General features: G+C 47.0%; 5 protein-coding genes across 5 annotated transcripts; 3 read left to right on the forward strand and 2 right to left on the reverse strand.

The window, feature by feature from the left end:
* Window positions 1-1481: 1481 nt before the first annotated feature.
* Pmar_PMAR026375 (hypothetical protein) lies at window positions 1482-3122 on the forward strand (the record flags this gene model as incomplete). Its single annotated transcript, XM_002772961.1, has 1 exon — window positions 1482-3122. One exon carries the CDS (start codon window positions 1482-1484, stop codon window positions 3120-3122), a length of 1641 nt encoding a protein of 546 aa, XP_002773007.1.
* A 1829-nt stretch (window positions 3123-4951) lies between these two features.
* Window positions 4952-5833, reverse strand: Pmar_PMAR026376 (hypothetical protein; the record flags this gene model as incomplete). The annotated part of the gene is made up of 1 exon (XM_002772962.1): window positions 4952-5833. One exon carries the CDS (start codon window positions 5831-5833, stop codon window positions 4952-4954), a length of 882 nt encoding a protein of 293 aa, XP_002773008.1.
* Window positions 5834-8664: 2831 nt separating this feature from the next.
* On the forward strand, window positions 8665-8909 carry Pmar_PMAR026377 (hypothetical protein; the record flags this gene model as incomplete). The annotated part of the gene is made up of 1 exon (XM_002772963.1): window positions 8665-8909. A coding segment is annotated over one exon (245 nt), but the record flags the coding sequence as incomplete, so codon positions are not given.
* Window positions 8910-17091: 8182 nt separating this feature from the next.
* Window positions 17092-17277, forward strand: Pmar_PMAR026378 (hypothetical protein; the record flags this gene model as incomplete). The annotated part of the gene is made up of 1 exon (XM_002772964.1): window positions 17092-17277. A coding segment is annotated over one exon (186 nt), but the record flags the coding sequence as incomplete, so codon positions are not given.
* A 2187-nt stretch (window positions 17278-19464) lies between these two features.
* Window positions 19465-20352, reverse strand: Pmar_PMAR026379 (hypothetical protein; the record flags this gene model as incomplete). Its single annotated transcript, XM_002772965.1, has 1 exon — window positions 19465-20352. One exon carries the CDS (start codon window positions 20350-20352, stop codon window positions 19465-19467), a length of 888 nt encoding a protein of 295 aa, XP_002773011.1.
* Between the last annotated feature and the right edge of the window lie 4065 nt (window positions 20353-24417).

The raw sequence follows: 24417 nt of genomic DNA on the forward strand, positions 1-24417 counted from the left end.
TCGACGAGTCTGTCATGCGCGAGAACGTAGTACTTCTCGACAGGCGATGCTGCCTCATGAACACTCTGGAGACATTCGGAATACGTGCGCTTACAGCTAACAACAGCTGTAACGGTACGTTTATCCTCAACAGAATCACCACCAAGCTCTTCAGCACTATCTTCGTTGTTCACTGATTCGCCTTCGTCATCAGCGTCGTTGTCGCCACTAGCAACTATGCCTTCGCTCAAGGAGACTGCCAATTGTTCCATGGGAAGTGCTGGTTGGAAAGATGATGAGCTTCTAGATGTCTTACGATTCTTCTTAGCAGCTAATCGCATTTTCTCAGGTGAAAGCGGCCCACGCTGCTTCCAGTTCCACACGAAATCGCGTATACGTGCAATGCCATCTGCTTCGCCCTCTCAATGATCTAAAAGATGCAGTAATAATTAGTGGACAACCTGAGGCTACTTGGGAAATGTATGCGGCCCTCAAAGTCGATTGGCATTCGACGGTTGCTGAGCATTACCAAAGTCAACTCAGCGAAGGCGTTCATTGTGAACTTCAACTTAGCCACTCTATCCTGACAGGAACAGCGACACGATCGCGTGCTTGGCGGCGTACCACTGTAGCACAAGAAATGATGCACATACAGGTGATAAATCCTCTACCCAGGAGGCCCCCTCACAAGCTAACTCTTTTCAACAAGAAAGTAGCGAGGCGTAATGATCCATTACACCTCTCTTAGATTGTCAATACCTCTCTGCTGGACTTGACCGTAGCCAAATATTGGTCGCCGTTGGCTAGATAGCCGCTAGAAGCACTAGAATGAGGCGACAAGGTACGAGTACGCTTGGTTCGGGTTCTACTAGCAACTCCAGACATGGCTGGAGGGGAAGTGCGTACTAAGACTGCACAGAAAATAGAGAATGTAGTAAGGTATGACAAGACAGATAGAGAGAGTAGTGATGTTGCACGTACTAGAGACGAATGGATACGCAGATGCGCAAGCTCAACTGGCGCCAGCCAGCTGATGCGTGTGTGCGCCGCACAGAAGCAACAAGCATCAGCATTGTCATACCTTGTCTCAAGGTCCTATCATTTTTCCCCGTAGGATGAACGTCTCAGACCGGGATATTTCTTACAATAATGTACTTAGCCGTCCGTTCCAAGATTAGTGTGATATACAAGGCCTGTATTACAGGCTCGTTATGGAGCGAGTGGTGTGACTACACCACACTTCACGAATGAAACAATACGCGTGGAATTGATCCATGCGTATCACGAGAGCATCTCCATAAACCGCGATAAGCTAGAATGCATTTGTTCGATGAGATAGGGCTATCACTGGGTTGTGATAATGGGTTGAGTAATAATCTTATAAGTCAGTAATAGTCGTTCTTTATCCGCGTTAGGTATGAGCATCGAGTTGAGAAGCATAACTGCTTTGAGTCGAACAGAAGCTTTGAACCGAAAAGTTAGTAGCTTCGTTAATCATCCCGATGTTGAACATTCTCCTCGTCGTCCTATTGATACGTGGTGGGGTATGTGCCTTCAAGATGGGCAACGTTCGTATGCAGATGAAGACGACACATTTCTGCAATCTTGACTTGAGGGACGTCAAAGGGAAACCAGTGGCATGCCACATCTCCAAGGCTATGGAAACTGAAGGGCTGGTTCTACCTGGTATGGATGATAACAAGTCGTTCACCGTTCATCGAGATGTCTTCATCGCCAAGGACGGTCAAGCGGTAGTTCAAGCAGCGCCAAGTCATCCGTATCTGTATATCCTCATGAGCCATAACGACACGCACTTCAGCACCTCCCAACTCTTCGATAGGCAGTCATTCCTCCTAGAGCAGGGAACCAGGCATAGGAATGATGCACCCAATGGTCGCAGGCTCAATGCCAATCTTACACTCGAGGATGATGGTTGGGTCTATAAAGGTTTGGTAGACGAAGGTGGACGGAAGCTTAACAAATGGGTCAGGAGTGGAATAGAAGGTGTTGATCCCAAGTCGGGTCTCAACTTCACTGCCCTCGCTCAGACTGGTGTGATCACTAACGCTTGGGTTCTCTTCCTTGACAAGGATCAGAAGCAGATGGTGAAGCTCTTGGGTATCAACACCTTCGAGAATGATAAAGTCTATCTCGAGTCCGAGGTCACTCATTGGGAAGAGCTCGATGATGCATTAACTTTGGATGTTGCCATGAAGGATATTCACGCGGCGTATGATATCGTGAAGAGCCACGATGTGGGAGCAGCCAAAGAAGAGGCGCCACAACTGGACGTTGAGTTCATCAAGAGCCGCTTGGTTAGCGAAGAGGCTCGTCTATTCTTTAATGACGGGAAGAGCCACGACTGGAGGTCGAACAAGACTCATATTCGTGGAGATAAGTCGGTAGCACCGATCGATTATTTTCGCCTCCCCAATGGCACCGCTGCGCATAAGTTCTTCCTGTACAAGTATCACTCTCCTCTACAGGGGAAGGATGAGGAGTTCCAATTACCACCGGCTTGCACGACCGGTGTGACCAAGTCGGTCAGTCAATTCTGTCTTTACGTTGGTTATAACTCTAACGACACGCTACTGGCCCTCGAAGTATATATGGCTTATACCGATAAAGTCATCAAGGAAAATAGAGCATACCTCAATGTCACAGTCCATTTGAAGCAGCCGGAGACGGAGGTGATATTCTTTGCTTTCGAAGCCGCTGGATGTGCTCTGGTTTGGGCTACTGATATTGGCTTCGCAGGCTTGCACATTCAAGTATGTCTCGCGGGTGCAGGCAGCGGTGGAAATGGCACTTACAGAGGGAGAATAGCGATGTCAGTTGAGGTCATAATCAAAATTGAATTCTTCCCCGTGTTGAGAGCCACACTCTCTGGTCAAATTGCGGTCAATGCGTCAGACAATGGTGATGTCGAAGCATATGGTAGTCTGGCCCTTGATGTCTCGGCGATAGTTATCGGAGCGGGTATTTCTATGGACATCTTCGGAAACACCGTTGATCATAAATCGGATATCTGGGAATTTAAATCCCACTTCAACCTCCACGTATGGGTCGATGTCCTCTTCTATGATCATGACTGGCCATGGAGTTGGACTATTTGGGAAGCTGGTCCTGTTGATTTGCGATAGATCGGCAAGCTCGTGTGGACGGTATATCGGGGGCATAGTTCCAGGCCCGTGTTAAAGCCTCATGGTTATCTCATACAAAAAATATTACGCCTTTGTCATGTATTAAATATTCTTGAAAAAATTTCGAGCACACATGTACTCGTGAAGTAGCATATTCAAGTCACAATGGTCATGTTAGTCGATGACTGGCTCATGATGAGCCGATTCTTTTATTTCACTTTTGTTGTCCTAGATGATGCACTACACTGCAAGTGAATGATCCGCTGCGGATCCGAACCGTAGCGCTCAGGAGAGTTGCAGTCCAGAAGTTAGCTGACTCTTTCCAGATTGCTCTGTCGTGTTTTGACTAGTCGAGTTTGTCACATAACTAACCACATCATTCGGCTCGGGTTGATGACCTATGTCAGAGCTTGACGACAAGCTCTGAACTTGTGAGATCCAAAAATCTCAACCTCGAAGTTCTGTCGAAAAACTCTCCGAAACTTGCAACGCTGGATGCTTCGCTCCGCATAAGTAGCAGCGAGGTTATGGGATACTCTTATCTGCCACAGAGAGTCAATTCGGTGCTCTCTGAGCCAGAGCCTCTGGCTTCTGACCCTCGCTTGACTACTCATGCTTCCCAAACCAACTTAAACCGGATGTGGGTGGGTGGGTTCAGGAAAGTCCCCAACACAGACCATTCGCTCGTTTGTTGACCTAGCCCAATGAATTGATCTTCATATACAAAAAATCTATCGGATTGTGATTCAAAAGAGGTGGTGCAGGCGAAATGAAAGAGACTCAAGACTATCTTCCCCATGGCTCAAGGCTAAGAAGGATCCGAGTTCGAGTCGCGGAAGTTGCATATATCATATATAGTATATATGATATATGCGACTTCCGCGAATTTATCGTATTACGACAAATGCGAATACCACAGTTACTACCAGTTCACGGCTGTGAAAAGAACGCGATAACGCGACATATCATGTGATATAACGTGATATACGATTCGTGATTTTTTGCGAGAGAAAAAGCGGTTTTCAGTAGCGTTTTTTTGCGATGTGATACAGTCGATTATCACTTCGCGTTTTCCACGGGTGCGTCCCCAACGTTATAGTTAGCCGAACCATCGAGAGAATGAACAGGTACGCATGATTCCCACATTGTCACGGAGAGTCGGTGACAATGTCACCGACTCTCCAGGATCGATTTCTCACTGTCCGATGTAATGCATATCATTTGTTCCTTTCTTTCTCCCACCTCCCTGTCTCTCCCTGTCGAGAGAGTCAGGTGGCTACATATTTCCTATTTAAATAAATGACATGGTTGTCTCACAATCAATGTTGGACCCACAGGCTGCGCGGCCCACAGCCCATATGCTCATCTCAGTAATCCGCGCAATCCCCTCACTCAATATGTAATCAAGCCTTCCCAGTATGCCATCAGGTCTCCCTAATATGCCATCAAACTTCCTTAATATGCCATCAGGCCTCCTCACTGAGCGAAACGCAACAGGGTCGCTTGATTGGTAGCCTTGATTAGAACAGCTCCAAGGTCAAGATGTTTGAGGTTTTTGATTCAACGAGTCACTCGTTACTAGTCTGCGGCAAAGCTGCGTGGCGACTCGAAGACTTCACTCATCTCGCATCGATGAAAAAATTATAGCATATAAATAACGAAGTAAAGTTGGTTGAGTGTCCGGATATCAAGACAACGCACTAACGAAAGTGTGTTCGCAATGTTCGCTCACCCCAGAATGTGCTGAATCTCGAGCACCTACGTGAGGGATACATGGCGGACCGAGACGAGTCATCCACAAGCTTTCGTTATAAGATCCTGAGGGGACCTCACTTCGGCAGGACGATTCTGTCCTGAAGGAAGGTCGCCGGAAAGTTTAGCTTGAGGAGAAAATTATTGGCGAAGGCCTTCGCTGTACCCTTAAGGTCCCATACGCTGTCATTGCCCTTGAGTGTATCCAAGGTCAAATGGAGGGAACCACCAACAGTACCGAGTTTAACGTCCTGGGTGATCGATGCTGTCACGTTGAAGCCCATATTCCCCCCATTTGTGGCGTAGACGTAGCTAGTTCTACTGGGCACATGCTCAATGTCCATAGCTTGGTAGTTCAGAACATATACTTTAAAGTGAGGATCAGCAACCATGTTTTGTTCCAGGCGACCGAGTAGCCCAGGCTTGGGAGATTCCAGATCATAGGTCGCCAAGGATATAGTCGCGCCAAGTCTGGTTTTGCGACCAAAAGCTACTATATTTGCGTCACCGCCAGCGTGGGCTCGCAGAGTTCTCGCAGTGTTGTCCTCGAACTTGGCTGTGAAACCAATAACGACATTGTCCTGTGGGTCTTTAATATCAAAGACATCAACAATGGCTGTCACTTCCTTCCCTGTACCAGTTGTATTGCGCTTGCCATGGAAGCAGTAGTACTTGCCTTCCGGGCGCATCTTCGGTGTACAACCCGGGGGATATGAAAAGCTACCGTCAGCCGAAACTGCTGCTAGCTGGGGGACTCCAGAGTATGAGGCAATACGCTCCTCATCTTGCTTGATAAGATCGGCCTCGTACTCCTTCAGTAGGTTGATGGCCTCTGGCGTGAGCTCCATGTCGTCGAAGCTACCGAAAAGAGGCTTCTCATCACCACTTGGACGGTCGACCACGATGCCTTCAGCAAGTGAGGTGAGGGCTATCGTAGCTATAGAAATCCTGACGAACATTTGTGAGGGACTGGATGAGTCTAAGCTAAACAACTTCACTCTCTCTGCTATTCGATTCTAATATCATAACTTGAGTTTGGTTCTGAGATGTCCATTGGACATTGTCCATGAAGGTCATCACGTAAAGTCGTGGACATTGTTCACGATTTCACGTGACGACGGGGACGCACAACGTGCGATGGAATGTCCCAGGTTTAGTTTCACGCGAGATGAAAGTTTGGTTCGATCACTTGAAACTATGTTCAAACTCTATAAGTGACATAACAATGCACAGTGGTGATACGTTCAGTAGTGGATCTGAACTCAGGAGTGGTGAGCTTTTGAAGTTTGTGTTAATCTGGTATGTTTGGTCGCACACGCAGCGTGTGACACCGTTGCGTATGTGACATCAATATCTGGGACTGGATGATTAGGGTGTGACGCGGTCGTAATGCGACCGTCGCAAGTGTTTGGAACGTCCTTGCACTATCGCACTGTGTGATTCAGTTGACTCTTGGTATCCTGAAGGCTTCGATGTGCTTCATAATGTGGATTTTTCTACAATAAAGGGTGAATATGTGAGGAGCGATCTAAAGAGTGGTGCCAAAGCAAAATATATTATCCGTACAAACTTCCTGTCATCCCTATCCGACAAGTTAGGAACTCACAAAGGAAATGCAGGGGGGAAAACCAAAATATCCTCCGAATCGGAAGCGGTTCGAATCTCAAACTTCGAAACATACCCGGTTCCGGGTAGACATCGATGAATAAACAAGTACGAAGTGAGCGAAATGCTATCAAAGTTCGAGTGACCCCTAGACAACGTACCAAGAGGGACATCGCGACCCTAAGGCGACCGTGACACCAGTAGCGACCAGAGCGTGCGGAACGTGAAGGAATAAACGGAACTTGGATGAGCTGGAGCTACGACGTCTTGCCAAAGTTACATAGAAACAGACGTATAGAGGCTGTATTCGACGCAACCTGTAGCCGCAGATAGCCAAAGATTGAGGTTTGCAGCGGTTTACGAGTGTCTCGCGTCGAGAGAAAGAGACAAACGTTATAAATGTGGAAAGGTTCCCCGCTCAAGCGATCAAAGAACTAGATTACCTGTGCCATGACTATCGCTCAACAAGAGAATAGCAAGGGTGAGGTTCCACACTCCGGACGAACTCTTTTTCTTTAGTGCCATGGGACGTAAAGTGCGCCCGCGTTCCCAAGTGATAACGTCCATCGGCAGTGGAATCTTCATTGCTTTATAGACGGGCGTCAGCGACAGGACCTTAGGACTCTCAGCTAGCTAGCTAGCCATTGGTCTCCAAGCGTTTCACCATACAGATCCTAAGATGTCTGTGTTATCTAGTATATTATGTTTCATTTATCTACGAAGTGGAGGCAGTTCTGCGACACGCGCAAACCTCGGCCATCTTTCGTCTATTAGTTTTCATTAGTGCTTAACTCTCATGCATTATAATCCCTCCCATCCGCAAACCGAGACTAAGGGCGAGCGGGAGTCTATACGCGATACACGAGTTAAGACTCTTGCTGGGCTACCTGCTACGCGTCTAGGGCTGTGTATCTGCTGTGCATAGCCAATCGCGAGATATGTAGGCATGAACATTCACAAAGCAACGAGGAGCGTTCCCGCTGGCCTCTAGCTATCGTAATCGACTATAGTTTAGTCGACTCTCAGTCCCGTAGTCTGGGGTTTCATCGCGTAGATGCGAGAAAGAGGTTCAGTGCACGGGCAAGGCGCCCGTCTAGGACGAGTCTCGTAGTATTGCAGTGGTACCACAGTAGTTGGCAAACACTATCTTCCAAGGTGTTTACAGATGACGAAAGGTGTTGTATTATTAGAACGGATGCTGAAATACTGTCTTTCCTTAGAGAATAGTGAAAATGGTGAGTACTAGTATGGATAGTATTCACTAGTAATACCATGCCCCACCCAAAATTTCATATCTGAGATTGACTTCTCAGCGGAGCGGAGCACAACACGACCCGTAATTTCCAGGGGCCGTATGCGGATCCTGATGCAGCAGGTGAGTCAGAGTATTTACTCAGATGAAAAAATCAGATGGTGAGTAATAACCCCTGATTCACTGATTTTTTTCCTCTGGAGCGAGAAATCAGGATCATCGCGAGGATATGTGGATCCCTGAGCTGATTCGAGAATCTAAAGTTGATTTTTTGGCTGATTAATACTCTTACTCAATATGCCCCGCTCATGATTTTTCGGGTTATTCCATTGAATCGGAGTATTTTCCAGAATCAGGGAATCAGAGTTTGAATCAGACATTTTTGACAAGAAGAAGATTATAGTCGCTACGCCCCAGAACCGAAAGTTACAATTTCAAGAAAGGAAGAAAACGTCACCCTACGTGGGTAGAACCTGGCAGATTCGCCCCGAAGGCATGTACATCTCCCGTTACGCTACAACAATGATAGATTCTTAGAAGAAGATCTTTTGTCGCACTTGCACACATCCGTACTTCAAACTTTTCAATATGTTCACTCGGAATCAACTAATTGGAGGTCACCAGATACGGTGACCAAAGTTGTTTGCAATGTAACAAAAGGGGGAGGATAGTCTAGAGTCAAGGCAAACGCTGATCGAGGCGAGCGCTCATTGAAGTTTTGTATGACCAGGAAGCTAGGCTAATAACTAATGGGGCCAATAGAAGTTGGATGTTGCCTGTCGTTTTAATTGATAATATTTTTTCCTACCAACCCACCCATCATCTCAAATGGCTGACTTCGACCAAAATATGCAATCCTTACTGCTATCGCTGAAAGCCAGTGATGCCGTCCGAGGGAAACTCTCAAAATTAGGCCTTACTACGGTACATCTTATGGCAGCAGTGGGTGATGAAGATCTCACAAAGGCGTTTTCCTCAGAGGCGGACACTGTTACTACACGAACCACTGCGTTCGCGTTGAAGGCTGCTGCAAAGTTGTTGGTATCTAGGAACGACGATGTAGTCCCACTACCCGGTCAGCCCGATGCCTTGCTTCGATCTCTTGTCGAGGCCTGCCAAAAAACGGTGAAGGATGGTCCTCCACCAGAATTCTTCCCTCTGCCAAGGCATATGAAGAGGTTATACGTGGCTCCCTTGACTTATTTGGACTTTGCAGAATTGGTCCCGTCTCGGAATCAAACGCCGGCCTCAGCTATCAGATATGAAGTCAGCTTGGACGGATCAGTGGTGGCAGTCCAGAACAACAACAAACTGGGAAAAATTAGTTCCTGCAGCGACTGGTTCTCTGCCTTCTGTGTCTGGGCGACAGGTCTACTCATGGTTAGCTCTAAGGAGAGAGAGGACAAGTTCTCGGTAGATCCGTTCAGTCTTTTAGTATATGCTAACCGTATAATGAGGTTTGCGACTATTGGAGGCTTTACTGGGGCCTACAGATATGATGCGGCCTATCGTGCCAAGCTAAATGGTTATTATCTTCAAGGTTGTGAAGTGGCAAGCCTACTCCGTTCGGAGAAAGATCCGTCGTTGTGGTCATGGATATGCGCAACAAATCAGTCACAGGCGACTTCAAGCATTCCTTCTTCAAGTTCGGCAGCGCTGTCGTCAACAAACTCTCGAGCGTCACATCTTCCGAATAAGCGGAAAATATGCTATGCACTACGTTATGGTGGACAATGCAAGTTTGGTGATGCATGTGCTTTCTCTCATGACTTTAGCAAGAAGGAGAGTCCTACGCCGCCGCCATCTAAGAAGCCTTCTTCTACTAAGCAGTCGTCGAGTTCTTCATCACGTACGTGAGAAGAACCTTGGTCCTGTGCAGCTAAGTGCTGCGGACAGGAAGAGTTAAAAAATGTGTCATAAGTTCGCACATTGGATGTTATTTTCTGTCTTAGTGATAGAGTAATGTGTTGAGATGAGGGGCTAGTTGAACTGGTTTTTCTCTCTAGTTACAATTTAAGGCCACGATGCCAAGACGAGGCACATATCCAAAGATGCGCCGTTCGGTAAAAAAAGTTCCGCATTCTGTTGCGGATTCCTCTTCGTCGGGCACCAGTTCTGTGATGTTACAGGATCCTCTGTGGATCTCGAGCCATGTGGAACACATTGTCCGCGAGTCGCATGAGCTGCTGACTTCGGAAAGATCCGAGAGACAAGCCAAGTTCCAAGACGGATCCGGTTTCCGTTTTGTCCCCGCTCAGAAGAAGACCCACCACTGCCCTCTCTTACTGGCTCTGATTTCTTCGGTTCTTCAATCAGAGTTACCGGATATCCTTCGGCGGTCGTCTGGTCAGCTATCACCCGAACATCAACGTCAAGTTGAATTCTCTACGTCACAGGTAGCGGCGGAGGTTCTCTCGACTTGGGAAGGCTCTGGGCTGTGCACAAAGACAGCCGAGGTTGGAGGTTCTCTCCGACCCTGGGTATTGTCAGCTCTGGCGACGGAAATAGATGATGTCGACGTCTCCTTGAGTTCAGCCTTGAATGAAGGAGTCAACGTGGGCTTTCGTTCTGAAATCCCCCCTATATCATCCGATAACCTATTGCCACCATTCCAGCCACGCAGTCGGCTAGATGAACCACCATCTCTAGTGTGGTCAGAAGGCAATTATAGGTCGGCGTCTGACCCATCAGTCCACCAGGCAGTGTTAGATGTCATTCACAAGGAAGTGGCCCTTGGTTATCTAGTGGTGGTGGCTTCAAGTACGGTCCAACATAAATGTAGGTTGGGAGCGATACCAAAAATGTCTGGAGGGTCCTATACTGGAGCTGTTAGACTTGTGGAGGACCATCGTCGGTCTGGACTTAGCGGGTTACTACACCAGTCTGAAAGCTGGCCTTTACCATCCTATCTTGATTTATTCACTCTAATTCAGTCTGTTTTGTCTGAGCACTCAGGTATATCAATAGCGCAAATAGATATTTCGAGTGCGTTCAGACACATTTTTGTTAATCCTTTGGATAGACCCTATCTATGCTATACTTATGAAGGTAAATGGTTCATGAACAAGGCCCTCCCGTTTGGGCTACGCACAAGTCCATATTGGTGGTGTAGATTCAGTGGTCTTATGCCGAGGATAACCTTGTATCTTCTACGTTTAGCATGTGGAGATAAAGTTGGTATGTTCGGTTCCTTGACGTTTGTGGATGATATCACAGTGTTACTCTCATTACTGGCGCATTTAGACATCGCTGCCGTATGTGCTCTCGTTATTGTTTTATGGACAGTTGTTGGAGTCCTAGTCTCTTGGCCGAAGTTATTCTTGGGCTCCTTCATGCCTGAACAACAGGGTTTCGCCACCAAAGTGTTAGGTTACATGCTGAATTGTTCAGACTCTGGTTCGGTATCACTATCGATCCCTCGCGAAAAACTACATATGATGATTCAGACTTTGCAAGATCTTGTGGCACCAACTACAACGATGGTATCGGTCAGATCCCTGCAACAGACGGTCGGTCGCCTACAATGGTTTGCAACTTTGCTCCCCTTTGTTCGCCCAATGCTGGCTTCCTTCTATGCAGCGTTAGGGGTATGTACCAGGAAAAACCTACATTTTTTCCCGTTGCCACGGTCAGCAGCTGTTCGAAAAGATAGTGGCAGACTGCTGAAGTTGCTTACGAGAGATGAAGAATGTCTACTGGTTCCAGTCCCGCTTCTCCGCTCTGCTGTAAAGGATTCGATCATTGTGGTGTCAGATGCAAGCATCTTCGCACTGGGTGGCTTCGTTGTTCTTCCTCAGAAGTCGGCTCATGGTGGGAAAGTTCTCTTCTACCAATGTATCATTGCCGACTTACCTTCTACGATTCGTCAACATTTGCTGGGTAATCCTTCTCGGGCTAGTTCGAGAGATATAGCAACGTTGGAGTTATTTAGCGCTACACTCGGCGTTCTCGTGGCTGGCGACCTCCCGGGGATCCCTTCCAATGCTCCTATTATTCTGAGGAGTGACAATTCAGCAGTCATAAGCATGTTCGCTAAATTTCACACTAAGTTGACGCGAGCTTTGCCTTTCCTCCAATGTATCTCTCACAGTTTTGGGAGCTTGCAGCGCAGAATCCATGCCTATCATCTCAGTGGTGTGCACAACGGCCTGGCTGACTGGATAAGTAGATCTGAAGCGTCTTGTCTTACGTTGTCATCTAATGATTTTCTCAATGAGTTCACTCCAGTGGATCTTTCAAGGGTTATCCAAGAAGTTTGTAGGTTATTTGAATCTATATAAGTCTACTCACCGACTGCACTATAGTTGCGTTGGACATTGAAGGAGTGGTTTTTCTTTTTGGTTGATTTCGATCATTGAATGGCAGCCCCGTTGGATTCACCATTGGATGCGGTAACTGATGGCGATTTACAGCAAGTTCTGCGGCAGCATGACTTGTCCTCATGGTCCTTATTAGCAGCACTCCTGCCTGCTGATGCGAAGGCTATATCTACTCATCTCTCGCCGGAGTCACAAGCACAGTTGACGATGCTTTTGATGAGAGCTCGCACTCATTTGTTGGCTAACCCTGGTCCGTCATCTATTGTCTTACCTACGGAATCGATTACGCCCGTGGTGCGGCTCCCCGGACCTGCCATACGACAATTTCGCCGATCGATGGTATTCAAGTCTCGTAGAATGATGAGGCGCAGTTTCTCCTTGCAGTCTGCCGTTTTATCACGCCCGACTGTCTTGCAGGGTGCAAGCTCATCTGGTGATATCTGGTCTTTCGTCGAGCAAGGCTTAGAACCGTCAACTCGCTATCAATATTCTTTAGTTGAACGCTTATATCTCAGCTCCGTGCCAACAGATGAGCAAGGGTTTCCTCTCACCGGTCCATCAGTCGTGCGCTTTGTGATGTATCTGTCCAAGGCAGGGTATGCCCCCAGTACTATAAGTACATACTCCCGTTGTCTCCGAGCGGTAAACTCGTATCGTGGTGGCTCATTATCTCCATCAGAGACACTCCTCATCCAAGGCAGCTTACGCACCGCTCGCAAACGGTACGACGGATCCTTTGATCGCAAGGCAAAAGTCTTTAGTGCTGTTCATCTCGAGAACTTGGCGGCGTTTGATGATGATGGTTTGGTGCCCATTGATGTCCCAGTCGCCGGTCTGGTAGCGGTTTTCGCCTTATTACGTTCGGAAGAAGTGCTCAATCTAAACCTTGGTGATGTCCGGTTTACTTTGTCTCCCCCTAAGCTATCCATGGCATTGACCATTAAGCGATCGAAAACAGATGGTGCAGCTGTGGGGCACGAAGTCACGGTAGCGTGTATAACTAACTCGGTCTCCTGCACGGACAAACTGTGCCCCATGCACCGGCTCTTTCACGTAGTCAGATCGAGAATGGGATCTACAGAGAATGAGTCTCCTCGAGATCTTCCTCTTTTCGTGAATCGCTCGGGTTGCAGGTTAACATACTCTGCCTTCCTCGATGGCATTCGCGTCGTTACCGGTGATCCATCTGTATCGACACATTCGTGTCGTCGTACCGGTAGTCATTTGATGGCCAGGAGTGGTCTATCAGTAGATCAGATCCGTGATTATGGGCGATGGAATAGTGACGCTGTACTTGGTTATCTACAGGGGGCCAGTTTGGGTGATGCCAGTAGTTATGCATCATTGATGGCTACGTCCGCCCGTAGACACTAGATAGTGTGAGCAGTTTGCTAGCTAATCAATTTAACAGTGAACCTTGACAAGGTATTTCTTGCGTTCGAGTTAGTACAATGGCCTACAAATACAATAGTATGGACCTAGTACACAAAGGGGTGTTTGGAGTGTGTGGCCAGTGGGAGATCTGAGTTCAAGTGGCTGAGAAGAATTATTCTGTCAGCCTCTTGTCTCAGATTGCGGCTCAGATGAGCTTCTGGTCTCCGAGACCCGAAAACTCATCTGACCAGCCACACAACCCATACCCCTTTGGTGCAGGTCAAACAATTGAAGGTCACCAGATACGGTGACCAAAGTTGTTTGCAATGTAACAAAAGGGGGAGGATAGTCTAGAGTCAAGGCAAACGCTGATCGAGGCGAGCGCTCATTGAAGTTTTGTGTGACCAGGAAGCTAGGCTAATAACCAATGGGGCCAATAGAAGTTGGATGTTGCCTGTCGTTTTAGTTTGATAATATTTTTTCCCACCAACCCGCCCAAAGGGAGATCTGAGTTCAAGTGGCTGAGAAGAATTATTCTGTCAGCCTCTTGTCTCAGATTGCGGCTCAGATGAGCTTCTGGTCTCCGAGACCCCAAAACTCATCTGACCAGCCACACAACCCATACCCCTTTGGTGCAGGTCAAACAACTCTGAGTTTCTAACTCAGAAGTTCTAAGAGGAAGCTCAGCGCTAGAGCTTCCTTCTAGAGCTTCTCGAGCTTCCTTTGAGAACCGGTAGCGTGATCGGGTGAGCGTTATCGGACAATCCCTCAAGAGGATCGACGAAGGGCATTAATTGTTTTTATGAACAATTAATTGACTTAAGGAATGCGTAGTTCACAGCGTGTGGTTGCATGTACTACATGGGCTATACCTCCATACATCGTTTTGTATCATATGACCTCATAGCTGAATAGGATAAAATGATACTTTCATGTGCTCGAAGCCGAGGTTCTATTCCCGGGCGTGGTTACACTGATACCCTGTATGTATTACGTGCGCTATACCTTCTTACACCGTCTTGTATCGTGTAATCTCACAGCTCAACTGGATAAGGATATGCTTCAACTTGGTCGAAGCCGAAGTTCTATCCCCCGGTTCAGTCATTCTAAGAACCTACTCGCAGGGAGCCGAGAAGGTCTACCGTGGCGCGCGCTGAAGTCGAGAATCAGAATCAGGGTTTGGTACCGGGGGTCCGGACCCCCGGTACAGAACCAAGATTAATCCCCGTGTTAAACTGTGAGCTTGTGCATCATGCATATGATCCCAGATCATGCTCAAGGTGAGATTGCGATCTTAAATCTGAGCAGCTTTGAGGTTGAGTAAAAGAATCTCGACTCCTGAGAATTAATCTCGAATCATGAGTAAAAATCCCAACTCTGAGTATTTAATCTCGAATTGATGAAATACTCTGTCTCAGTGCCAAAAACTCTGAATCAGCCATTGAGTATAGATTTGAATCTCGAATCGTGATTAAGGATCATGAATCGGATTCAGCGGCTGATTAAAATCAAGGATCAAGGATCTTGCTCATGTCATGAGCCTCATGATTACGTAATCTGGCTCTGTCTCAAGTATTCATACTCACAAATCTCGACTCGTTCTGCAAAGCTAAGAATCTGGATCAGTTCTCTCGAATCAAGGTGCGACTTGAATCATGAATCAGGATCAGAGCGTGAGTTGAATCATGGACTCAGATTCGTGAATCAGGATCCGCATACGGCCCCAGGAAGCTTAATCACGTAGCCCGAGTAGTGAGTTTGGCGCTCTTCGTCGGCCGTTCAGTGTCCGGAGACCAAAATATATCTCACGTTGCTCTTAACATCTTGCAGATGAAAGGCACCTCTCCACTGGAGAGTCTCCAGGGCATCTTTCAATCAGAAAGATACTCTTCATCTTTCTATCAGCTCTTCAGTCCGCTCTTTCTCGTCATTCCGGAGATCACCGTTGTTGCTATACATCAACAATCTCTACCCGAACTTCGCACCAATCGGTCGCCATTTCTGAGACCAAATTCGAATCTTAGCAACGGTGACCTTGGATATGCCTGGGCAGTATAATCTAGAGTGCCACTCGAAGAGTGGTTGTAAAAGACCGAGTGATCCAACAATGAACAACATCACAGGTTGGGCTCTTCAGCCCAGGATTGGGAGAATATATGTTTGGTTTGCTTAGCTGAGCTAATAAGTTCCAAAATTATGAGAATATTCTTGAATTATGGGAATTCCTGAATTGTGTTGATCTATGCGTACTGTGGACCTAGTCGGGACTACTATTCAGAATTCCTATTCTCAGTCATTACTGAGTACAATCATGAGTCCTCATCCATCAGCGTCTGTAGGTGTCCCGGATCTGGAAGCTTCTATTATAATAAAAGATACAGAAGGAGTGTTGGACTCAGGAATCCTCACACCAAGATCCGCTCGGAAATTGTCAATTTTAAATTGAGAGGTCGTCTAGTTTGGTATTCACCCACCGCTTGCGTTCTTACAGTGGGCCGCTGGCAGCAGCCATTGTACATATGGAAAAGTCTAATCGGGAGACAACCACTGTGGGATCCACTCTCCGTGCCGTTCTTTTGCTATGGAGGGTTCGCATCTCTTCTCTAAAATATGTCATCGTACCTGCGTCAACAACGTCTGGGGTCATGTGTACATTTGGCGTGTCCACTTTGGGAGCGGGTGGTGGCTGGATCTCGGTACTACCAGAGTATAGCAGTCTCGTTGTATATAACTTTCATCGGGAACTGAAGACCCTCCCGCAATCTCTACTGGATCTAGTTCTGAGTGATCCACCCCTAGGCAAGCCGGATGGTATGGTTCCATTAGAGTTGCTTGTAGGTTGTATCTGTTTGTTTGGCAATTGATCACTCTTCCGAGGGTAGTTTGATCATAAAGTTTTCTGATAACGAACCCTGTGTGAAGGTTATGTGGCGATGCTATAGGCTATAACCTATAGCTCTGCTCCGAGGATCTCGCTCCTACTACGACAGTTTGCTCTATTTCTAGCCAATTTGTCAGTGCCAGCATCTTATCGCGTAGAACATATTCCAGGAGAGTGGAATACGGCTGCTGACCATTTGAGTCGTAACTTTCATTCGGATGAGATTCCATGATCCTGGAAGAGTCAAGATATTTCCAAATATTTGGAGATACTCGACCCATAATCATAATCACTTCCTCTCTCGCGCTACTGTGTTGAGCAAAGCGTCTGGCCACCAGACATCTTTGTGCTGCCATCCCCACAACCCTCGCTCCACGTAGTTTATGAGTAACCCGAATTGGTCCCCGCTTACTTCTGTCACATGGCGGCCCATAGCCAGATCCAATCCTTCCAAGACCGTCACGGCTGGCAGAAGTTCAATGCCGAAGGGACCTGCGTTAAAGGCTCGTAGAGCATTTATCGGAGCCTCAACATCCGATAAGAAGGGAGTGCAAAAGTTTGTCTCGTCTGCATTCGCTGATAGCACTCGAGCACAGATGAGATCAGCGTCGGCACTGTACAGCTCCATTTGCGAAGCTAGGGAGTGTGCCCCTTACCCAGTTGAACTGGGCCAGTTCGCCTGGATAGTCTATTATCCTTGGTACATGCTATGACTGAAGCTAATAGCTTCAAGCTATGTATGCTTTTAGGACAATACAGAAGTATGTTACACAGATTTGAACTCAGGCTTCTCGTTCTAGACTCATTTCTATGGATGAGGTGGATGATTCGGTGCTCGGTTTGCCCCTACGAGCAGCGAAAAAGCTGCGCGGCTGCCATCAGATGCATGCCGAAACCCTATCCCGTGAAGACGTATTTGCTGTTGCCTCAGCTCTCCGAGCTACAGAGCCTGGAGCCGCAGACCTTTACCTGGTAGGCGTCGCAGGGTTGTTCCGTCTGGGTGAACTTCTACAAATGCAGGCGGGTGACACAAATCCAACATGGATTGCTGGTCGTTTTGCTGTCTCGGTCTTTATACGTCACTCTTAAGCTGATGTTTTTTGTAAAAGTTGTTACCGTGCAATTCCGTGTATTCTTGGAGGGACCTGAAACCCATGATTGTACATCCGAGCCTTGCAGCGCTCATTTGACCCTTTGACGCTCGCACTCAGCTGGTGCTCCGGATGAAGTACTATTCTCTATCTCTAGAAGTAGATTTTCAGCTATGCTCAGTCGAGCAATCATCTCGGTACGAGGTGTGACACAAGGTCATTCTACAAGTCACTCTATGAGACGATCGGGTGCTGTAATGTGTTTTGAGGCCAGGATGCCTCTAAATTTGTTAGACGAATTCGGTTGATGGTCCTTGCCTGAATGTATGGAGAAGATCTATCTCCGTGATGATCCACATTCTCAAGCTATCTTAGCCAAGTATGTTCGAGGCGCCTGCGTTGATGTGGCCCACTTAAGACTGTCTTCGAGACTTCTTCATCGACTGTGGTAGTGTTGTGAACTCATTTATAGAGTGACCGATTCGGTTCAACCAAGTTCTCTATCGTTTCTGAGTATGGTGGTGGATTTGAACCTCTGACCCCTCCTTGTGGCAGGGTTTGGTGGTAGGTCTAGGGGCACTCCAGGTAGCAAGCTTCAGCTGGATCGAAGCAGGAGGTGCAGAACGAGCTCGCGCCTACTCTGAACGGTAAAGATAACCTATCAAACAAGGAAGAATAAATCTTTCGGACATGATCACATAACCCACTTCAGTGCGAATGCAGCGGTTTTCTCGCCTAAGGCGTCAATGACGGGCTTGGACGGTGCAGAGATGATCCAATTCATTAGATTGAGAGTTGAGCGATCGATACTCCCTCTCGGCCTCTTAGAAGGAAGAAAAGCCGTCTCCAGAAACGCAAATATAATCTCCTGTGCGTGGCTATTTCACCCTATGTACCTGAAATTCCGGTCCTGAATGGTGCTCCTCACTTTCCACCAGCCTAACACTGTCCGATTTAGCGCCTCCGGATAAAGTGACCAATGGTCCGCCTTTCATGCAATCTGCATTTTTTTCTGAAAAATTCGACAATGTTATGATTACTCGAACCATCGAGGGAATAAACAGGTACGCATGTTTCCCATTTTGCCGCCGACTCAAGAGTCGTTTTCTCACTGTCCCGTGTTATGCATATCATATGTTCCTTTCTTTCTCCCACCTCTCTGTCTTGTCGAGAGAGTCAGATGACGGTATATGTACTACGTAAATACATGACATGGTCGTCTCACAATCAATGTTGGACCCACAGGCTGCGCGGCCCACGGCCCATATGCTCATCTCAGTAATCCGCGCTCCTTCACTCAATATGCCATCAAGCCTCCCCAGTATGCCATCAGATCTCCTCACTGAGCGAAACGCAACAGGGTCGCTTGATTGATAGTCTAACAGCTCCAAGGTCAAGAAGTTTGAGGTTTTTGATTCAACGAGTCTACAATATAGCTGCGAGCAACTCACGGTCTGTAGCATAAGCTTTGGACTCCATGTTCGATCAGCTTCCATCTGGTTTGATAACACAGATCGCCTAGTATTCTTGCTTTCTTTAGAACTCAACAGTGACAGGTCTTACGAATACGGCGTTTGTATGATAGTGGATTAAAAATATATACATACTACGGCGTTTTCATTACTTTCGATCAATCCACATAGCTAACAAGATAAGCGCCACACCTACGGCGTGGCATCTCAAAAAGCCTCTATACTCTAATACTCAAATTTGTGGTTAATATCATAACTCTTCAATTCATCATCATTCTCTTTCATCTATAGCTTTCAATGATCTACACTGGAGCGATTTCCTGACATAAGAAGGTAATACGCCGTGTCTCAAAATAGTCTCGATATAGTAAGGACTCGAAGACTCCACCCATCTCGCATCAATGAAAAATCATAGTATAGAATTAACGAAGGTAGGTGGTTGAGTGTCCGGATTTTGAGACAACGCACTAACGAAAGTGTGTTCGCAATGGTCGCTCACTCCAGAATGTGCTGAATCTCGAGCACCTACGTGAGGGATACTTGGCGAACCGAGACGAATCATCCACAAACCCTCGTTAGAAGATGCTGAGGGGAGTTTATTCTGGCAAGACGATCCTGTCCTGAAGGAAGGTCACCGACTCGGTGTGGTTCAACTTGATTGATTCAGAATTGACGAAGGCCTCCGCTGTACCCATAATGTCCCATACGCTGTCATTGCCCTCGAATGTATCCAAGGTCAAATGGAGGGAACCACCAAAAGTACTGATTGTATCATTATCCACAATCGCTGTTGTTACGTTGAAGCCCATATCCCCACCATCTGTGGCGTACACGTAGCTAGTTTCAGTGGGCACATGTTCCATGTCCATAACTTGGTAGTTGTAGATATATATTTTAAAGTGAGGATCAGCGATGATGTTCTTCTGCAGGCGACCGAGTAGACCAGGCTTGGGGGATTCCACATCATAGGTCGCCAGGGAAAAGGTCGCGCCAAGCTCGCTGTTGTCACCAAAAACTACAATCTCCGCATCACCACCAGCGTGGGGTCGCAGCGTTCTCGCAGTGTTGTCCTCGAACTTGGCTGTGAAACCAATAACGACATTGTCCTGTGGGTCTTTAATATCAAAGACATCAAGAATGGCTGTCACTTCCTTCTCTTTACCGGTTGTATTGCGCTTGCCATGGAAGCAGTAGTACTTGCCTTCCGGGCGCATCTCCGGTGTACAACCCGGGGGATATGAAAAGCTACCGTCAGCCGAAACTGCTGCTAGCTGGGGGACTCCAGAGTATGAGGCAATACGCTCCTCATCTTGCTTGATCAGATTGGCCTCAAACTCCTTCAGTAGGTTGGTGGCCTCTGGCGTGAGCTCCATGTCGTCGAAGCTACCGAAAAGAGGCTTCTCATCACCACTTGAACGGTCGACCACGATGCCTTCAGCAAGTGAGGTGAGGGCTATCGTAGCTACAGAAATCCTGACGAGCATTTGTGAGGGACTGGATGAGTCTAAGCTAAACAACTTCACTCTCTCTGCTATTCGATTCTAATATCATAACTTGAGTTTGGTTCTGAGGTGTCCATTGGACATTGTCCATGAAGGTCATCACGTAAAGTCGTGGACATTGTTCACGATTTCACGTGACGACGGGGACGCACAACGTGCGATGGAATGTCCCAGGTTTAGTTTCACGCGAGATGAAAGTTTGGTTCGATCACTTAAAACTATGTTCAAACTCTATAAGTGACATAACAATGCACAGTGGTGATACGTTCAGTAGTGGATCTGAACTCAGGAGTGGTGAGCTTTTGAAGTTTGTGTTAATCTGGTATGTTTGGTCGCACACGCAGCGTGTGACACCGTTGCGTATGTGACATCAATATCTGGGACTGGATGATTAGAGTGTGACGCGGTCGCAATGCGACCGCCGTCCTTGTACTATCACACCGTGTGATTCACTTGACTCTTGGTATCCTGAAGGCTTCGATGTGCTTCATAATGTGGATTTTTCTACAATAAAGGGTGAATATGTGAGGAGCGATCTAAAGAGTGGTGCCAAAGCAAAATATATTATCCGTACAAACTTCCTGTCATCCCTATCCGACAAGTTAGGAACTCACAAAGGAAATGCAGGGGGGAAAACCAAAATATCCTCCGAATCGGAAGCGGTTCGAATCTCAAACTTCGAAACATACCCGGTTCCGGGTAGACATCGATGAATAAACAAGTACGAAGTGAGCGAAATGCTATCAAAGTTCGAGTGACCCCTAGACAACGTACCAAGAGGGACATCGCGACCCTAAGGCGACCGTGACACCAGTAGCGACCAGAGCGTGCGGAACGTGAAGGAATAAACGGAACTTGGATGAGCTGGAGCTACGACGTCTTGCCAAAGTTACATAGAAACAGACGTATAGAGGCTGTATTCGACGCAACCTGTAGCCGCAGATAGCCAAAGATTGAGGTTTGCAGCGGTTTACGAGTGTCTCGCGTCGAGAGAAAGAGACAAACGTTATAAATGTGGAAAGGTTCCCCGCTCAAGCGATCAAAGAACTAGATTACCTGTGCCATGACTATCGCTCAACAAGAGAATAGCAAGGGTGAGGTTCCACACTCCGGACGAACTCTTTTTCTTTAGTGCCATGGGACGTAAAGTGCGCCCGCGTTCCCAAGTGATAACGTCCATCGGCAGTGGAATCTTCATTGCTTTATAGACGGGCGTCAGCGACAGGACCTTAGGACTCTCAGCTAGCTAGCTAGCCATTGGTCTCCAAGCGTTTCACGATACAGATCCTAAGATGTCTGTGTTATCTAGTATATTATGTTTCATTTATCTACGAAGTGGAGGCAGTTCTGCGACACGCGCAAACCTCGGCCATCTTTCGTCTATTAGTTTGCATTAGTGCTTAACTCTCATGCATTATAATCCCTCCCATCCGCAAACCGAGACTAAGGGCGAGCGGGAGTCTATACGCGATACACGAGTTAAGACTCTTGCTGGGCTACCTGCTACGCGTCTAGGGCTGTGTATCTGCTGTGCATAGCCAATCGCGAGATATGTAGGCATGAACATTCACAAAGCAACGAGGAGCGTTCCCGCTGGCCTCTAGCTATCGTAATCGACTTTAGTTTAGTCGCCTCCCAGTCCCGTAGTCAGGGGTTTCATCGCGTAGATGCGAGAAAGAGGTTCAGTGCACGGGCCCCTCCCAAAACTTCATATCTGAGATTGACTTCTCAGCGGAGCGGAGCACAACACGACCCGTAATTTCCAGGAAACTTGATCACGTAGCCCGAGTAGTGAGTTTGGCGCTCTTCGTCGGCCGTTCAGTGTCCGGAGACCAAAATATATCTTACGTTGCTCTTAACATCTTGCAGATGGAAGGCACCTCTCCAGAGCATCTTTTCATTAACTCTATCAGCTCTTCAATCCGCTCTTTTTCGTCACTCCGGAGATCACCGTTGTTGCTATACATCAACAATCTCGACCCGAACTTCGCACCAATCGGTCGCCATTTCTGAGACCAAATTCGAATCTTAGCAACGGTGACCTTGGATATGCCTGGGCAGTATGATCTAGAGTGCCACTCGAAGAGTGGTTGTAAAAGACCGAGTGATCCAACAATGAACAACATCAAAGGTTGGGCTCTTCAGCCCAGGGTTGGGAGAATATATGTTTGGTTTGCTTAGCTGAGCTAATAAGTTCCAAAATTATGAGAATAGTCTTGAATTATGGGAATTCCTGAATTGTGTTGATCTATGCGTACTGTGGACCTAGTCGGGACTACTATTCAGAATTCCTATTTTCAGTCATTACTGAGTACAATCATGAGTCCTCATCCATCAGCGTCTGTAGGTGTCCCGGATCTGGAAGCTTCTATTATAATAAAAGATACAGAAGGAGTGTTGGACTCAGGAATCCTCACACCAAGATCCGCTCGGAAATTGAGAGGTCATCTAGTTTGGTATTCACCCTCCGCTTGCGTTCTTACACTGGGCCGCTGACAGCAGCCATTGTACATATGGAAAAGTCTAATCGGGAGACAACCACTGTGGGATTCACTCTCCGTGCCGGTCTTTTGCTATGGAGGGTTCGCATCTCTTCTCTATAATATGTCATCGTACCTGCGTCAACAACGTCTGGGGTCATGTGTACATTTGGCGTGTCCACTTTGGGAGCGGGTGGTGGCTGGATCTCGGTACTACCAGAGTATAGCAGTCTCGTTGTATATCACTTCCAGCGGGAACTGAAGACCCTCCCGCAATCTCTACTAGATCTAGTTCTAAGTGATCCACCCCTAGGCAAGCCGGACGGTATGGTTCCATTAGAGTTGCTTGTAGGTTGTATCTCAGGGTTTGTCCATTGGGAAAATGGGAAAAGTTTCCCTTCGGAAATTTCCCACTTTCCCGTTCCCGGGAAAACTGCCAGTTTTTCCCTTGGGAAAAATGCGAAAACACCTCGTTTTTCTGTCCCTGAGCAGCGTAAACTACGGGTCATACTCATAAAGCGATCATTTTTATCCCAGTGTTCTTAAATGTCCATAGTAAAGTGCAAAAGCAGTGTTCTAGCCGTGTGAGCGATTTTTCCCACCCTGGGCGCGCGCTTCTCCACAAGTCTCTGAGAGACTGTCTCTCTATAGCGCGCTTATCATCGAACATTACTCTCACGAAATCTGACTCAGTTTTAGTTATCCAACGGTTTGGGAGTCCAAAACTTCGATATATACGATATCAGTGTTGAGTTGGGACATTGTTGAGGGCCAGTTGGCCGCAACCAAATGAAAATGATGCCTGCTGAGATGTTGTCGTGCCTTCCAGCTGTTCCAAATACCAAACGCTTCGAGTGGACGTTGGCAAAAGTGGCATGTGTACTTCCATCCATCAGGAGTACAACACATCTGGTAGAAACCATCAGGCTTTAACTCTCCCTTCGATGGATGGTCCATCATGAGCGATAGACGTAGCGTTTCAAAAAGCTAAGAACGAAGTCCCTAACGCAGTTAATCAATGCCCTGAATCTTCACTCAAAAACTTCGAGATTAGTTAGGATAAGGATCTCATCATACGTATAGACTATCCACTGATTATTTGAATAAACCTATGTAAATAGCTAATTGTAATGAAAAGCGCGCGCCACACCAATCGATTGATAGTAATAACTGGAACAATTAGTGAGAAATCATATCTAGGGTAAGTACGACATGGCCGCTGCCCTTGAAGACCACGAGAGCAGCATTAGGATAAGGACACCCTGTTCTATGACTATAGACAGCAACGGGTAGCAAGTTCTATGGTATTTGTCACTATTGATCGCCATTCTTGTAAGTTACAATGTACCCTGTTGTGTACAAGTTGTAACTATTGATATGACAATTTCTTCATCATCATAGTTCGGAAGGAACAGTATGTTCATGACCTTGACTTTGAAGGCGTTTCTGATCTGTCGATCGAAGTTCGATCATCGAAGTGTATCAGATGAAAAAGCCAGCCAGTAGATCCTCTTATCAGGGAAAAACATTTTTTCCCATTTTTCCATATGGGAAATTTCCCGCAATT

Source organism: Perkinsus marinus (genome assembly GCF_000006405.1).
Source record: "Perkinsus marinus ATCC 50983 genomic scaffold scf_1104296959768, whole genome shotgun sequence".
Taxonomy (NCBI): domain Eukaryota; phylum Perkinsozoa; order Perkinsida; family Perkinsidae; genus Perkinsus; species Perkinsus marinus.